This window comes from Triticum urartu, chromosome 5, assembly GCF_003073215.2.
Source record: "Triticum urartu cultivar G1812 chromosome 5, Tu2.1, whole genome shotgun sequence".
Classification (NCBI taxonomy): Eukaryota; Viridiplantae; Streptophyta; class Magnoliopsida; order Poales; family Poaceae; genus Triticum; species Triticum urartu.
This window is the reverse complement of record NC_053026.1, coordinates 8,445,728-8,464,361: the sequence shown is the minus strand read 5'-3', so window position 1 is coordinate 8,464,361 and position 18,634 is coordinate 8,445,728. Positions and strand designations below refer to the sequence as shown.

Below are 18,634 nucleotides of genomic sequence, written 5' to 3'. Positions count from 1 at the left end.
TTCTCGAGTTTGGGGGAATCTTCTGGAGAAGGGCGGGAAAAGGGAGGGGTTGGGGTTGGGTGCCGTCGTCCCTTCCCTTACCTTGCTTTGCTTTTCAATTCAAGTTTTGAATTCTGAATTTAAACTTGATTTACTGATTTCCTCTTCGACGGCGATTATGTATGCCCCCTTTTGGGAAGAAATGCATCCACTATCCTACCAAGTTGAGTCCAATTTTTAGAAGACGAATCCCATTAATAAAATAACTAAAGAGATCTCTACGCAAAAACAAAGTAACTAAAGTGATGCCTCGATAAATGCTGGCGTGAAGTCATGGCATGAGCCTGAGACAGGATCAAGGTGCATGAATATTCCGGTGGTGGAAGCACAGCGGTGCCGCTCAGCCGACTAGAGTTCGAACCGTTGTCAGTCGAATTCCGTGTCTCACATTCTCTCTTATATAATTGTCGCGGGGTTCCTCCCTGCTAGTCCCGTGTAAATCCATCCCCGCCAAATATGAATAGGTTTTGGATTCCATCTAAGAGAAGGAAGAAGTAGCCTAAGTTGGAGAAAAGTTGACATTCATCAAACATAACCTACCAAACCATCTTTTATTCTAATGAGAGGTGATCACCCAGGCGACTAGGATTTACAGGTCCACATCGCGCGGCTCCCGGTGAAGGCATTGGTGTTGGCGTTCTTGTTCCAGGGCGGCGACCTTGTGTCGTCGCGGCTGGTTCTCCAATCTCTACTGCAAAATTCCATGTTGGTTTTGCACCATGTCCCAGGAGTAGACTATTTCACTGCTTCCTCATCTTCGGCCGATGAAGCATGTGTTGTGGGATTTGTTGCTGGATCGTGAAGTTGTGATCGGGCCTAGTCCGGGTTTGATGTGGTGAGAGCGATTGGTGATCTTCGGTCGCATTATGGATCTTCGGAGGCAATCAAACTCCGATGTGATATTCCTGTCTGAATCATACCTTGGGAAGACCAAGGCGGGAAATGATGCACAAACATAAGTTTGATGAGATGCTAATCCATGAGAGTGATGGAAGAAGTGGAGGTTTGTTACTGTTGTGGAGGAAGAAGGATTGCAAAATAGTGGTGAAGACACTATAACAAAATTTATTGATGCGATTGTGAACAATGGGACTGAATGGCTGCTCACGAGGTTCCAGTGGCAGAGCCAGAAACTAAATATAGAAGGGGCCAAAACATGTTATATAATGTTAGAGGGGGCCAAATCACCTAAACCTAGCTAATTTTGTTTGACAAATGGAAGATTAGGAGTACATATAGATGCATTTGTGAGAGCATGGGGGGGGGGGGGGGGGGGGGGGGGGGGGGGGGGGGGCTTGGCCCCTGCCAGCACCCCCTGCCTCCGCCACTGTGAGGTTTTTTGCGGAGCCCAAGTGGGAGGATAAAAATAAATCTTGGGATTACATTTGTGATTTGCAGGCTAGGATGGACATGGCATGACTGATCTTTGTGGAATTTAATGAGATCTTGTGCTCGAAAGAGGAGGCTGGCGCTCCTAGGGCACAACAAAGCAGATCGAAGCAAGGTGGCCACATAAATTTCTTTATAGTAATTCTTTTGTTCTCTTTTTTTCTTTCAAGAACATTAGATCTGTATGTGACATTAATTTTGAGAAAACATTCTTCCAATTTGTATAAAGTGGTAATATCATACTCCCTCCGACCCAAATTAATTGTCGCAACTAAAGTTGCGACAATTAATTTGGATCGGAGGGAATAATAATTATTTACATCTTTGTACATGAACCTGAATGCCAATGCTAGAAGTTGTCCAGACAAATGGCAAAAATTGTTACTTGTCTTCAAAGATTCTATCATTGCACAGTGCACAAAATAAAACCTTGCAAATTGTAAAACATCTATAGTTATATGTGTTTCTTCGAGGATTTGCTCATCTTATGGTTTCATGCTTTTCTAGATTTGGATTGGCTCATAAACGCACGTGTCGCCTTTTGAAACCAGTGACTGTAGACATGTACAAAGAAGAGACCGGTGATCTAGAGCAAGCCTCCAACTCTTCCTCCGACAATGTGCCGAGAAGCAAGAAAAAAGTGCCATCTTCATAAGAGATTTGAAGACCTAAAGGGCGTTATGGCTTGGGTTTGCGATACCAGCCAGCTAAATGAGTCGAGAGCTAGCTAGTATTGGGACTATGAATGTTGGTCAGGTGCCTGTTGGCTTCCAGAACGAGTGGACCAGATGATGATTGCTGACGCTGGGCCTACAACACCCCGGCATTAGCCTCTCAGTTCTGAATGCCTATGCAAACTTCCTCCGCGTCAACGACGATGACATCTATAGTGTCGGTGCCCCTCTCAATGACAACATGACATCTTCGGACTATGAATTCGTGAACCGGATGACTAGATGATGGTACATCTGATCCAAGACCACTAACACATGATTTGGTGGGGGTGATATCATTTGTAAAACTCATAGTGGCAGAAGAATAACATGCCTTAAAGAGGTTGGGGTTATAGCTTATAGTTTGACATTTGATACATGAGAGGAGGTATAGCAGGAAATGCAATATAAAGCTTAGATGGTGGGTGATGGGGTCGAAGAAGAAATATTTTGTAAGGATAAATGCAATTACTATATGTGTTAGCTTGTGATTTGAGCATAATATTCTAAAGAAGGGCCACTTTAAAGTAATAATATAGGCCTTACCAAATGTGGGTGTCCCAAAATTATCGGCAAGCGAATTCGCCGCCAAGAATTGGCCTGGGCACAAAATTAGGAGTGGCAACAAACATATTGGCAAGATCAGAATTTTTGGGTAACATCCAAGCAAAGGCATAGTCCATCAGTCAATGCTCATAATTTGGTAGGGCGGCTGTGGGCTACCATCAAAACAGCCCCTATATATTTGTTCACATACATATACATTTTTATGTAAGTACATTAATCTTGTGCCAAACATTTAACTCTAACATGATTATGAAGTTCAATTCATCGTCCATATCGTACAAGTTGCGAGTCTCACAAAACTCAAAAGAAGTAGCTAGATTCTACTATAGCCATGTTCCTTCCACGTTCCATGAATTACATTTAAATAGGAACCATGATTCTAAAATTTTGACTGAGGATACACAAATAATTTGAAAATTATGCCTTTAATTGGCATTGTGTTAATTCCATCTGCTTCATGAAAGAATCAGTTAATCGAATGTATGTGTTGATTCACTCATTTCCAAAGGCCATCAGTGATAGGGTAAGTGCCTACACAAATAAGAACATCAAGGTTCAAACAAATACGCCAGGTATATTGGTGATTATCACATTTATATTCAATGAAGCAAGGGGCAGGAAGAATTCAAGAAATTAAAAAAACTATAATAAAGGCTCAGGGAAATTGGGGGAACAGACAAATTGAATCGACACAAGAGAGAAATGTGATGACTTAAATTCATCATAACAAAAATCTACTACTACATTAGGAAGATGATTACCTTCTATGATATTCTCTCCACAATCCGATACAATTACGGTCAAGTTTCTAACTCTTCGGCAAAGTTTCGTGGCACAAAATATTTGAATCTGTAAAGTCAACAATATTATTTCAAATTTCTATGGTCGACATAAATTTAAGCATTCCATAGTTAAAGCATAATAGTAACTTACTCGAACACCTATTTCAGCATTTAAGACTTTTGCTTGATCAAATTGGTCCCCGCCTATATCCAGCAACATCTTTTCCAACTAACAAGGTACAAAAGTCGAGAGCATAAAGTGTCACATAAAAAAAACTATTTTCTCCATTTTACCTAAAAAATACCTTACCTCGGTTGTACTAGAAATATACTCTCCATTGAAACGTTCAATAATATCACCCTTGCGGATTCCAAGTTTCTCAGCATTCGATTCTTTTGACACCTAATGTTTAATTGACCATCATTAAACCATAATATGCACGAGGAACATTTTTTTTAATGAAAACTAATAGCAAGTGTGACAATATATAGATAATGTTAAACAACACAATATACCTGTTCAACAATAATACCGGATGCAATGTTATGCTTACGCCTTATCCTCTCAATACAAATAGGATCTAGAAGCTTGATGGAAGTAAAGGTCATTCCAAGGTGGGCACGAGGGACGCACCTATAAAAAATATAATCACTAAGATTGTAATTGTCTTACAGGCTTATGTTAGAAGTAAAACAACATATTCATTAGAAACATATTCATTAGAAAAGATACCAAAATGAGTATCACACAAAACTTAGGCAAGACCACTATAGAATTAATACCATAATAAGACATTAGTTCACGCCCTTCTCAAAGAGGATTAAGCTTGAAAAATAAGTCACCAGGTTAAATAGAAAAACTAAATCTTTACACCAAATTGAGTTCCTATACCCTGCATAGGAATAGTTGGGAAGGCACGCATAATTTGATAAGGTGATCAACACACATTTTCTCTGTAATGTTAGACCCATTTTATATATAGCACCTAGGCCTAAACATAATGATTTTTATAAACCATATTTTAGCAATTCTTTCATAATTTGATAAGGTGGTCAACACACATTTTCTCTATAATGTTAGACCCATTTTATGTATAGCACCTAGACCTAAACATAATGATTTTTATAAACCATATTTTAGCAATTCTTTCAAACGTAGTAATTGTTAAGCAATCTTAATCCAGACATAATAACTTTGTAGTTGTTCAATCGTAATCTGGAGTATAAGAGAATGCATTATCTTAATTAACAACACAAAAAAGGAATTGGGAATAAGGGTCGTACTTCAACTTTCTCCATGAATTCAAGCACTTATGCAATATAGAAGAGGGTAAAAAGGTCTCATTGATTTGATTGTTAACAATTCCCACAACCTTCCCTTCTAAGTCAATGACGGGGCCTCCATCGTCACGGAACTACAACATGGTAACAATAACAAACATTATAATTTGTACTAGGAAAATAGCAACATTGAAATAGAAAACATAAATTTAGAATTAAATCATAGTACGTACTCTATGTTCATCGTTGGAAAAATACATGTAGTGACATCTCTCATGACGGATTGGAATCCTATATTCCACCCTACCATGGGTTATCCTTAGATCAAGATTTTCATCTCTTCCAAGTCGGAAAACATCTTGACCAGAGTTTACATTGTCGTTAAAAGTGGATAGCTGAACCGGTTTGTCCACTACAACCTCATAAAGAGCAAATTCATAATGCTCCTGTAGGTAGAGGAGACTGGCTTCTGCAGTTGTGTCGTCCAACAAGCGAACAATGACCTGGAAATACAACCGCAAAAATTATGACACAATGATAGAATTTTCATAATATTTGATGAAACCATTTTCGAGAGATGAACTATTAAAAAAACGCCACACCGAATCAAGTCTATTATTGGAAGTACGGAGTGTGCATACATACTAGCTAGCTAGTTCATTTTTCTTCTACGAAAATTGGGGAGACCACAATTAATGGTAATCGTTGTGGATTGAGGCATTGCAAATGATTAAATTTTGAGATGAAAGGAAAAAGGGCAACAACAAAAAAAACTAGTGAATGAAGATGACATATACTTAGAATAGTGAGTTAGTGTTAGGAAGCTCACCTCAGCCTCGCGATGATATTCACCCGTCCACTCATTCTTCCACTCATCGTATTCCTTTGCGCGAATGAGATGCGCAGATGTCAAAACCATGGCGGTATTCTTCTTGTCGTCCCATTGAATCCACAAACCAGAACACCTATTCAGCGGCTCATCGTCTGCAATTAAAGCAAAACCGAAAGTCACAACACTCGGTCGATGTCCTAGAAAAATATTACCAATATTTATGTTTAGTTATGTACCAAGATAGGACGAGAGGGTGACGACAGAGTTGGCGGCAAAAAGCACGGCATCCTTTGCAGGCTCACGGATATGAAGAAGGCTTCGGTCGTTGGACAGGCACGAACGGGGAGAGTAGCGATCCAAGGTGAAGACAAACCGACAAGCTACATACACATACACAAAAGAAATTAGCTATGTTAGTGTCTTGGTAACGACGATGAGGAGGAAAATTTCGAACCAACTGGGGAAAAAAATTCAGCTAGATTAGTGTCTTGGTAACGACGATGATAATGACGAGAAAAAGAGGGATCAATACATTTGCCTGCTCGGTATTCGGCTTCGGCGTGCTTGTAGGCGGCACGTATGTCCGGCCTATGAGCTAGCTCGTCGGGGATGTAGGGTTTGTGGAGCAGAGGGCTGGGTGGATAAGAGGATTCCTCCGCCGAGGACTCGACCACATCATCGTCGTACGCACGATCTGCATGCATACATACAGAAAATATAAGCACCAATACTGCTAGTAGTAGTACTACTCATGTCGTGATTAGGAGGGGAATCGGGCGGAGGTTGGGCACCTAATTTTGGTTGGGGTTGGGTTTTTTCACTCTCGAAGGCCGCGAACATCAATCTTCGATCCTCAGCCAGGCTTCTCTTGGTCGTCTTCTTCTTCTTCCTGGCTTCCGTGTCCGTGTCCGGATCCCCCCTCCTGCGCCGCCTCCCGGCCTTCGGCATCTTCCAACGGTTTGGGGTTGAGGCGGCTGCGTCTGCGTGCGTGTCTTGATTTTCAATCTCTCCTCTTCTTTTATAGACTGCCGCGACGAGAAGCTGTACCAATGGATGCGGGACTTGTTTCCGTCACTGACTCGACCTGGGCTGCCCGTGGACCCTGGCCCAGCAAACCCTATTTCACGACAATGACCGCAATGGGTCGGCCCAGCTAGAGTGTTCCAAGCCCCCGACAGGGTAGTTCGAAATATACATGTTACAAAAAACACTTCACACAAGTTTTAGAAAAAAATGTTACAGTGCATCTGAAAAGTGTTTAATGTGTGTAGAAAAAAAATACCTGTATACAAATAATTCATTTTTTAAACCTTTACAAAAAAATGTTTCACATGCACAAAAAAAATGTACGATGTGCACAACAAAAGTTAGACATCAAAACCACTATTTGAAAAAGAAATGTTAATCATGTATATGAATTTTTTAAACCTGTATAAATTTTTTTAGATGTATACCCAAAATATACAATGTGTACCAAGACAAGATATTAAAACATTGAACTTGTGTAGAAAATGTTATATGTAGTTAGAAAATTTAAACATGTACACAAAAAATTAAACTTGTGTAGAACAATGTTTTAAATGTGTAAGAAAAAATGAATGATGTGTATTGTAAAAAGGAGAAGTCAAAACATATATTTGAAAAATATTAATCATGAATATGAAAAATGTTAAACATGTATAAAAATGTTTAGGTGTATACCAAATATGTACAATTTGTACAAAAACAGAATATATAAAAAACATATATTTGAAAAAAAGCATTTAATTGTGTATTAAAAATTTGTTCTTGACGTATACGAAAAATGTACAATTTGTGAATGTGCTAAAGAAAAATAAAATAAAAAGATAAAAAAGTAAAAACAATGAGAAAAAGAAAACAAGAAAACCAGAGAACAGCCAATATAAAAAAATGAAAAAGAAACAAAAGAAAAGTAAACAAGAAAACCAAGAAAAAAAAACAAAGAAACAAACCTGGAAAGAAACCAAGAAAACCAATGGAAAAAGAAAACGAACAAAGAAAACCAAAGCAAATCGAACTACAGCAACAGGGGGAGTATAGCTAACGCGACGACCCATGTGCGAGCCTTTCAAGCGAGCTAGATGGATATCTCGCTGTAACCGAGACATAGCATCCGCGGTCCTGTACGGTGGCGTGATGGATATCTCGCTATAAGCAAAATATAGCATTCGTGGTCTTGTAGGGCGACCTGGTTGGCTGCTCGATCATTTTTTTTTGAGAAACAAAAATGCATTGATCATCGGATTTCTTTTAGACAGTCTTGTGAAGCTTTTATTAAGTCGTCATAATGTTTGCATGGATGAAATTAAGGGATCCAAGCTGACCTAATCAAACATGACAGACATCCCTTAAGATAACGGTAATGTAAAAAATCTGACGTCAGACTTTTAACTTTTCAGCATGGCAAATCTAATGCTTCTGATGGCAAGTTTAGTTGGCACGAGGGTGGCAAACTTAGTTTACAAGAACGACAATTTCCTAACAAAAACAATATGGACTAATAAGACGAATTTGCCATGCATATCAACTAAACTTGTCATCCTCGATAAACATAAATCATCATAAAAATGTTTGATTTTCCATCGTTAAAAAATCAATCTAGTTGGCCAAACCAAACGGATAGATCGGAGAGAAATACAAAGATATAACAATCATGCATAATAAAGTTCAGAAAAGACTCAATTACTTTCAGTGAATAATCTGATCATAAATCCACAATTCATTGGATCCCAACAAGCATACCGCAAAAGAAGATTACATCGAATTGATCTCCCAAGATAACATTGTATTGAAGATCAAAGATAGAGAAGAAGTCATCTAGCTACTAGCTATGGACCCGTAGGTCTATGATGAACTACTCACACATCATCAGGAGGGCAATAAGGTTGATGTAGAAGCCCTCCGTGATCTATTCCTCCTCCGACAGAGTACCAAAAAAGGCCTCCAGATGTGATTGCGGAAGAACTGGGACTTGTCGTGGCGGAAAAATTGTTTCGGATGGCTCTCTGTTGGCAAAACTTAGTCCCTCAACTCTTCAAACTGGATAAGTTTAGTCCCTCGTCTCAGCCCACAAAGTCCTCACCCTATTCACCTTAACATACATCCAATCCGGGTGAAGGGCCGCATTGCCAACACGAGACCTCCAGATCTAGATGAGGGAGCCGCCACCACTGAAGCCACAACAATGCCAGGATCACTCGCCACCCCTCCCCTTGCTACCCCCATAGCCAAGAGATGGCGCCACCGCCACTGACGCATTGCTCGCCGTAGAGCCAGGCGCACAGCCTCACTATCCAGGACCACCGCCCCGGCATCCAACTAAAGGAATATTTAAATAAACTTTTTTTGAGCAACGAATATTTAAACAGATGTGAGTAACTTAAAGGAAGGATTGTGTGGGCTCAGTAGAATATTTAAACATGTGGGCTCATTAAAAAAAGCAAGATTGTGGGCTCTATTATGGTGTGGGGCCTACTAATTAATAGGTTGATTGTGGGCTGAATGTGTAAATGGTTCAGGATTGTGGGTGGTTTGAATTACAGGACCAAATGCCTGTAATGATTATGTGAATATGATGATGCCCTTATGGGTGATTTGGAAGGCTAGGAGGGATGTGGTAAAACATTTCTAGTCACCCTTTGCGACTAGCAGTTTCATCTCAAAGATTTATGGAACTGGAGGCGGACACCATAAGGACTGTGAGTCAACCAATGGTCCAGCCGCCACGACAGCGACTAGGCTGGATTCCTCCTCGTAGGGGCGATGCGAAGGGCAGTGTTGACGGGGCCATTTCTGAGATGCACCGGAGGAGTGCTGTTGCAGCAATTTTTCGGTCAGATGATGGTAAGTTCTTAGGGGCTTCGGTGCTGGTCATGGCTGGGATCCTAGACCCTGGAACCGCTGAAGCAATTACCAGTAGAGAAGCTCTTTGTCTGGCACAAGATGTACGTCCGAATTCTATGACTATTGCATCCGACTGTGCTGGAGTTGTCCAAAGCATTGAAGAAGGAACACTGAGAATGCTATGATTATAAGGAAGAGAATGTAATGGGGATGCCCATACCATTGTTATAAATTCGTTAAATCTAGAGGTTGGACTTCATGTCTAGCTTTTGGAGCCCCCAAGTTAAGTTAAACTTTCTTTCATTGATTAATAAAGTCCGGTGGTGTTTCGCTAAAAAAAGGTAATCAAAGGGACGTAGTTTGCGATGGATAAAATATCCACATCCTATTTATTTTTAATGCATGCATTTCTTTAAGAGCATTGACTTATGGTTATGCTTGCCCATTTGAAATGTCAATTAATACTAGGATCATTACAAGTCTGCAAAATTATGACTAGGTGGGGGAAGGGAGACTCGTGAAGCGGTGTGAGTATGATGATCAAATTTGTCGCTGTGATTTAATCATGTTTGTCATGAATAGGTGGACAGAGTGACCACCATTGATGATTGTGACAAAAAGGAGAATTAGCAACAACAATGGGTATCTAGGAATGTACAAGAATTTGTTTCTCCGGGTTTCAATGCACGGCGACATGTTGTATGGGCGCTAACAACAAAATTCTTTGAAAATATATAGGACCTCTAGAGCTTGCTACTGGCCTTTTTGTTTTCTAGAATTATTTGTCTAAATGCCAAGATTTCCATATTATTGTTTTCTATTTTGTTAATATTGTGTGACAACGGCACGGATTGATGACAACTAGCGCTCGCTCGACCAACTAACACATGCCAGCACCAGCTCTGCTACCATCATGAAATATATTTCAAGCTGGGATAAAAAATAACCATTTCTGTTTTTACTTAAATATAATGATGAATTATAGATGTATGTAAACACATTTTAAGTTCATCTGTAATCAGTATATAACTTGCTTTTCTGTGGGTCCACGGATCTGGGTAAGCAGTACTTCGCATGAACCATCATTGTGTTTTGCCCATGTAATTCTGACTAAATTTAAATACACATCAATTCTGTGTCTCCTGTTGCAACGCACGGGCATTTGTGCTAGTATACGCAATGGAAAGTAATGTAAATATATCAATCTAGTTCCAAGCATTTCACTCTAGCATAATTAACCAGTTGAATTGATCATCCACAGTACATGCATGATATAAGTCCCACAAAAATTCAAAATAAATAGCCAATAGCAGGTTCTGCTCTATGGTCCATGAACTACATTTAAAGAGGCACGGTAATTTGAAGTTCTTGTCTGAGGACACACACACACACACACACACACACACACACACACACACACAAATCTATAGAACATCGGTTAATTCTATTGGCTCCATGCATTAATCAGTTGTTAGAATGAATTTGTCAGTAGACTCATCTTCGAAGGCTAGTAGTGATTGGGTAAGTGCCTACAAGAATAAAAACATCAAGCTTCAGTTAGATACATTTACATTTTTGCTCCTGTAGAAATATGGCAACAAAACAAAAACAAGAATGACTATTTGTGTGCAGAAAATGCATTAGAGGGAATGGGGGAAAAGTACAACCTAAAATGGTAGTAAGAGGTATGAGTTTTACATATCTTCAATTATTTAGTATTCCTATAGCTCGGAAAACACGTATGGAGATTGATGACAAACCAAAATGTTTGTGTGATACAAATTTAATGAGTGCTAAAAACAAAGGAGCAGTTCGCATGTTTGGCAATCAATCTTGAAGGGCGCTACAACGATGAAAATTGGATTAACTAAACGTATAGGTGAGACGCCAGCCCTAAAAATTATATCTAACAAATAAAGTACGGGACAAGTCAAAAAAAACTACAAGTAGTAGGCGTGGCTGCCGGCCGAGCACGGAAGTGGAGGCCTAACGCCACGCCAGCAGAATTTAGATGAGCAAGCCGACCTGGCAATGGCTTACATGGTGTTGCATAGTACGATAGCAAGGCATGGTATTTTGCTCTTTTTTTTGAGAAAAATGTATTTAGCTAGTACTATATTATGATATGTTTTCTATAATTACATTTTCCTCTATATAAGCGTAATTTAAGATTCCACATCGGGCCCAAAATTTCCTCTACAACCTTCGAATTTGAGTTAAAGCATACTGGATTTTACACAAGAGGGAAATGTGATAACTTAGGATTTACAGCAAAAATCAACCACTATGTTAAAAGAAGAGATGTTTACCTTCTATGATGTCCTCTCCACAATCCGATATAATTACAATCAAGTTTCTAGTTCTTCGGCAAAGTTTCGTGGCACGAAATATTTGAATCTGTAAAGTCAACAATATAATTTCAAAGTGACATTATTGGCATAAATTATACAATCAATAGTAAAAACATAATAACAACTTACTTGAACATCTATTTCGGCATTTAAGCGTTTTGCTTGTTCAAAATGGTCGTTGCCTATGTCCAACAACATCTTCTCTAGCTGACAAGTTAGAACATTCAATAGCATAAAAAATTACATCAATAAATTATACATACGCAGGCACGACACATACACAATCTCTTTTAATTTTAAAACACCTACCTCAATTGTACTAGAAATATATTCTCCATTGAAGCGTTCAATAATATCACCCTTCCTGATTCCAAGTTTCTCAGCATTCGATTCTTTTGACACCTAATGTTTAATTGAACATGATTACTCCATAATATGCATGTGAGTAACAGTTTAGAGACAACTAACAATAAATGTTAAAATAAAAATGGTTAAGCACCACCATATACCTCTTCAACAATAAGACCAGACTCAATGTTATGCTTACGCCTCATCCTCTCAATACCAATTGGATCTAGAAGCTTGATGGAAGTAAAGGTCATTCCAAGGTGGGGTCGAGGGATGCACCTATACCAAATATAATCATTAAGATTGTAACTGTTTTACAGACTTGTTTTAAAATAAAACAACATATTTCATTAGAATCAATACCAAATGAGTAATACACAAACTTAATCAATAACATTATAGAATTAATACCATAACAAGACATTAGTTCACGCCCTTCTCAAAGGAGGATTAAACTAGAAAAATAACTCACCAAGTTAAAAAGAAAATAAAAATGTTTACACCAAATTAAGTTCCTATACCCTGCGAGGAATAGTTTGGAAAACATGCGGAATTCGATAAGGTGACCAACACACATTTTCTCTATAATGTTAGACACATTTTGTAGCACCTAGGCCTCCCGTAATGATTTTTCTGAATCATACTTTAGCAATTCATTTAAACATAGAGTAGTAATTATTAAGCAACCACAATACGAACATAATTTTGTAGTTATTCAATTGTATTGCATGAGTTACATTATATAACATAATGCATTAGCTTAATTAACAACACTAAAAACGAATTGGGAATAAGGGTCGTACTTTAACTTTCTCCATGAATCCAAGCACTTGTGCAATATAGAAGAAGGTAAAAAGGTCTCATTGATTTGATTGTTAACCATTCCCACAACCTTCCCTTCCAAGTCAATGATAGGGCCTCCATCGTCACGCAACTACAACATAGCAATGATAATAATATTATAATTTATCATTTGTACTAATAAAATAGCAATATTAATTAAAATAGAAAACATAAAGTTAGGATTTGATCATAGTACGTACGATATGTTCATTGTTGGAAAAATACATGTAGTGACATCTCTCGTAAGGGACAGGAATCATGTATTCCACCCTACCATGGGTTATCCTTAGATCAAGACTTTCATCCCTTCCAAGTCGGAACACATCTTGACCAGAGTGCACATTATCATTAAAAGTGGACAGTTGAACCGGTTTGTTCACTACAACCTCGTAAAGAGCAAATTCATAGTGCTCCTGGAGGTAGAGGAGACTGGCTACTGCAGTTGTGTCGTCAAGCAAGTGAACAATGACCTGGAAAAGACAACCACAAAGATTATGACACTGCAATAGAATTTTCGTAGTATTTGAGGAAACCATTTTCGAGAGATTGACTATCAGAAAAACCGAACGCCACACCGAATCAAGTATATTATTTCAAGTACACAGTGTACATACATAGTAAATTGAAGAGAAGGCGCATCTAATTGGTAAACGGGTGTCGATGAGGCACATTGCAAATGATTAAGTTTTGATACGAAAAAAAAGGAAAACAAACAAGCACCAGTGAGTGGAGAAGATTAATAAATAGAATAGCGAATTAATGTTAAGAAGCTCACCTCAGCGTCGCGATGATATTCGCCCGTCCACTCATCCATCCACTGGTCAGGATCCTTTGCGCGAATGAGATGCGCGGACGTCAAAACCACGGCGGTATTGTTCTTGTAGTCCTGTTGGATCCACAAACCACAACACCTATTCAGCGGCTCATCATCTGCAATTAAAGCAAACCAAAAGTCACAACACACGGTCGAGCAAAGTAACTTATATGTCCTAGGTGGGTGATATCCTTGGATGAAGTGTTCAGTCACGTACCAAGATAGGACGAGAGGGTGATGATAGAGTTGGCGGCAAAAAGCACCGCATCCTTTGCAGGCTCACGGATATGGTGAAGGTGTTGCTCGTGAGACAGGCACGAAAGAGAAGAGGAGCGATCCAATGTGAAGGCAAACCGACAAGCTACATACATACAATAAATACAAACAGAGAGAGAGAGAAAAAAAAGCTAGGTTAGTGTCTTATAACGATCGACGATGATGATGACGAGGAAAAGAGAGATCAAGACCTAAATCTGCTTGGTATTGGGCCTTGGCGTGCTTGAAGGCGGCACGTATGTCCGGCCTATCAGCTAGCTCGTCGGGGATGTAAGGTCTGTGAAGCAGAGGGCTGGGTGGATACGAGGATTCCTCCAACGAGGACTCGGCCACGTCGTCGTCATGCGCACGATCTACACACATGGAGAAAAAAATGAGCACCTAATTTTGGTCGGGGTTGTGCTCTTTCACTATACTACTGCTACTCATGTCGTGATTGGGAGGGGGATCAAGCGGAGCCGAGGGGAGGTTGGGTACCTAATTTTGGTCGGGCTTGGGCTTTCTCACTCTCGAAGGCCGTGAACATCAATCCTCGATCCTCTGCCAGGCTTCTCGCCGTCTTCTTCTTCTTCTTCTTCTTCTTCTTCTTCGCTTCCCGCTCCGTCTCCGGATTTCCCCTCCTGCGCCGCCTGCCGCCCTTCGGCATCTTCGAAAGGTTTGGTGTCTGGAAAAGAGGAGCGACTCGCGTCTGTCCGCGTCGTGCGGCGTGTGGCGTCTGGCGTGCGTGCGTGCGTGCGTTTCTTTTTCTCTTTCTTTCTACGCCTGATGCATCTTCTTCTTCTCTTATAGAAAACGGCCGCACGAGGAGCGGTGCTCCGGATTCGGGAAGGGATCCTTTCCGTCACGGACTCGATCTGGCCTGGCCCATGGGCCCTGGCCACGACGCCTCTCTAAAACTGGATCAAATCCGCGGGAGCTCCTAACCGGCGCCTTAAGCGCCGGTTCAGGAAGCTGGCGCTCGCACGCCGCACCTCATGGGCCGGCCCACCACACGCTGTAGAAGGAAAAATGTCTCGTGAATAAAACACGCAAAAAACTGCCGGTACCATCACTTGAACTCACGCCTTGAAACTACAAGGGAGGAACCATTCCGCTAACCACTACAACAAGGAACCACTAGTTTGTACAAATGAACGCGAAGTGTATAAGAACCAATAAATTAGCGCTATTTATTAGATTTCCTAATTATTTTAAAAACACTTATTGAACTGTGAAAACAGGTTCACGTTCTTTATTTGAAGAACTGTGAAAGATGCTCACAATCACCAAAGCTTGTTGTCCCCGGTGGTTACTGCGCATGTAAAGAGACTGTGGGGTGAAGGGTTCGAATCCTCCCCCCAAATCTAAAACCGGTTAAATCACCCCAGCCCTCAACTCTGCAATACCGGATCAATTAGGCCCTTGGTTGGTTTTGCTCCAAAACATAGGTGGTTTTGATCTGATCTTCTATCTCCTCACTTGCGACGTCAGATAGTTTTTTACTTTTTTTTTTTCTCATTGTCTCTCCTACAGTTCCGGCGACCGGCAGAGGGGTAACGGCTTGTCACCCCCCACGCATCCCATGAAGACACCTGCGCTTGATGGCCCTTTCTTTTAAGCGTGCAAATCCGCAAATCCCAGTGCACCTCCCAGCTCCATTTACGGCAGCCGCGCACCACGAGCATGTGCAGCTACTCCAGCACAAGGAGCACCTCTTTTTTTTTAAAACGAAGGTTCAAGTTGAGCCCGACTTTGAATTAACAAAGCCATCAATCGGCTAGGAGTACAGCAATCGCCAACTTACAAAAAAAGAACAAAGAAACAGCTAAAAGGATACAAGGAGCACCTCTGAAGCAGAGCCTAAACGCAGGAGTGAACTCGATCATCTCCATGCCTCGAACACGTACAGGGAGGAATTCGAAATCGACCACCAATCACGTAGTACAGAACTTGCGAATTTGTTATGGAAATCGGCAACAAAAAATGGTCACTTCCGTCTTCCGAGATGCCCGACACGCACACATGACACATGCAAGCTGCTGCTTGCACGTCTTGACTATGTGACTGGAGGACGAACGGCGCCGCTCCGTTTTGGCTCCTCCAACTGCCCTGCTCGGATGCGCGATGCCACCGAGCTAAGCTATGGCTCTGCAACCACGCGCTTGTGTCGTCGGTGCCGCCGTGCGTGCCGTTTGGCCGCGCCCTCGAAGACACAGCCGTACAGCGACTTTCATTTGGTCAGCCTGTATTTTTTTTCTTTTCACCATCTTCTTGCCCAGCCGCCGTGCGGCCCGTCAGAGCCGCATGACCTCGCTCTGCCCGGCCCCCCCTACTGGTCTCCACGCGCCGCGCTGTGGGTTGCCTCGCCTACTGTGCATGCCCGCGTAACGGCCTCAACTGCCGCAAGCACCATGTGGTCTGACCGCCGCAGCGTGCGTGCGCGCTGCTATTCCTCGCCACCCCACCACTGCACGGCAATTGTGGGCGACTCCTCGTCAAATGACAAGTCAACATGTCCAATCATCAATCTTTAGTCAGAAAAAAAAACCCGCCTAAAATCCTCCCCAAAACCACTCAAGGGCCTAATTGACGCGGTATTGCAGAGTTGAGGGGGGTGATTTAACCTGTTTTACACTTTGGGGTCAACATGGCACCCGCCGGGTTCTGGTGCGGGTAATGGTCGCCCAAAACCATACCTGTCTCATTATTTTTTTGCCTATACCTGTACACGTTTCCGCACCTTGGGTTTCAAATTGTTTTCATACCCGTACCCAGCCGGGTGTAGGTAATACCCATGGGTAAAAATACCCATCTCGGTCACCTTACCCAATTCATACTTCATCATATATTTTTTGACATTTACACATATATACACAACATTTCAACATGTATACTTCAACATTTAGTACATATATACCACATTTTAGCATTTTAGCACATATAGTTGATGATTTGTTGTGCGATGGATTAAAAAGAATGATATTAATTATTGGAAATGGATAGCAGTAAGCACAAAATAGATGGCACAAAACAATGTCCAGTTATATACATGGGTGAGTAGCATGTATGTGAACTTTTAGAGAAACATTCACATCTATTCTTTTTTTTTTCAATTGCAAGACAAACGCAATTTTCTCTAATTTTCTTTTATTGAAGGTACTTCTGCAGTCTCTACTTCGAAATAATCAACCGAAGGAGACTATATAATAAGATCAATAAAACCGTGAGTTCGCAAAACAAGATCAACACATTAAACACAAGATTATGCATATGCGTAAGGGGAGAGGATTTTGGGTCAAGGTTAGCGGTTGCGTTAGCCTAGGGTACAATGGCTAGGTTCCTTTAGTGAATGACACATGAAGCCTACTCTTAAAAGAAATTAGTATATGTGTATGCGGCTACACGGGAGCGCAGATATGGGTATTGCATTCCCATACTCATACCCCGGCTTATCCGATGGGTATAATTTTTTCTCATTTATAAATCCATGGGTATTTTTTTGTCCCAAACTCTTTGTTGGAAATATGACCTAGAGGCAATAATAAAATGGTTATTATTATATTTCTTTGTTCATGATAATTGTCTATTGTTCATGCTATAATTGTGTTATCCGGAAATCGTAATACATGTGTGAATACATAGACCACAACACGTCCCTAGTGAGCCTCTAGTTAACTAGCTCGTTGATCAAAAGATAGTCATGGTTTCCTGACTATGGACATTGGATGTCATTGATAACGGGATCACATCATTAGGAGAATGATGTGATGGACAAGACCCAATCCTAAGCATAGCTCAAAGATCGTATAGTTCGTTTGTTGTGGCTTTTCTGAATGTCAAGTATCATTTCCTTAGACCATGAGATTGTGCAACTCCCGGATACCGTAGGAGTGCCTTGGGTGTGCCAAACGTCACAACGTAACTGGGTGACTATAAAGGTACATTACAGGTATCTCCGAAAGTGTCTGTTGGGTTGGCACGAATCGAGACTGGGATTTGTCACTCCGTATGACGGAGAGGTATCTCTGGGCTCACTCGGTAATGCATCATCATAATGAGCTAAATGTGATCAAGTGGTTGATCACGGGATCATGCATTACGGTACGAGTAAAGTGACTTGCCGGTAACGAGACTGAACAAGGTATTGGGATACCGACGATCGAGTCTCGGGCAAGTAACGTACCGATTGACAAAGGGAATTGTATACGGATTGATTGAATCCTCAACATCGTGGTTCATCCGATGAGATCATCGTGGAGCATGTGGGAGCCAACATGGGTATCCAGATCCCGCTGTTGGTTATTGACCGGAGAGTCATCTCGGTCATGTCTGCATGTCTCCCGAACCCGTAGGGTCTACACACTTAAGGTTCGGTGACGCTAGGGTTGTTAGGAAGACTTGTATGTGATTACCGAATGTTGTTCGGAGTCCCGGATAAGATCCCGGACGTCACGAGGAGTTCCGGAATGGTCCGGAGGTAAAGATTTATATATGGGAAGTTGTCATACGGTCGCCGGAAAGGTTCAGGGGCATATCGGTATTGTACCGGGGCCACC

The 18,634-nt window shown here is 41.0% G+C and overlaps 2 protein-coding genes across 2 annotated transcripts; both read right to left on the bottom strand.

The window, feature by feature from the left end:
• Positions 1-3,204: 3,204 nt before the first annotated feature.
• On the bottom strand, positions 3,205-6,551 carry LOC125506608 (serine protease HTRA1-like). The gene is made up of 11 exons (XM_048671401.1): positions 6,395-6,551; positions 6,136-6,297; positions 5,840-5,983; positions 5,601-5,755; positions 5,005-5,274; positions 4,775-4,905; positions 4,007-4,124; positions 3,801-3,893; positions 3,642-3,719; positions 3,470-3,557; positions 3,205-3,239 (listed from the first exon to the last, which is right to left on the bottom strand). Exons 1-11 carry the CDS (start codon positions 6,549-6,551, stop codon positions 3,205-3,207), a joined length of 1,431 nt encoding a protein of 476 aa, XP_048527358.1.
• Positions 6,552-9,327: 2,776 nt separating this feature from the next.
• LOC125506607 lies at positions 9,328-14,745 on the bottom strand. The gene is made up of 12 exons (XM_048671400.1): positions 14,607-14,745; positions 14,291-14,452; positions 14,041-14,184; positions 13,785-13,939; positions 13,210-13,479; positions 12,970-13,100; positions 12,328-12,445; positions 12,128-12,220; positions 11,948-12,025; positions 11,777-11,864; positions 10,982-10,996; positions 9,328-9,560 (listed from the first exon to the last, which is right to left on the bottom strand). Exons 1-12 carry the CDS (start codon positions 14,743-14,745, stop codon positions 9,328-9,330), a joined length of 1,626 nt encoding a protein of 541 aa, XP_048527357.1.
• Between the last annotated feature and the right edge of the window lie 3,889 nt (positions 14,746-18,634).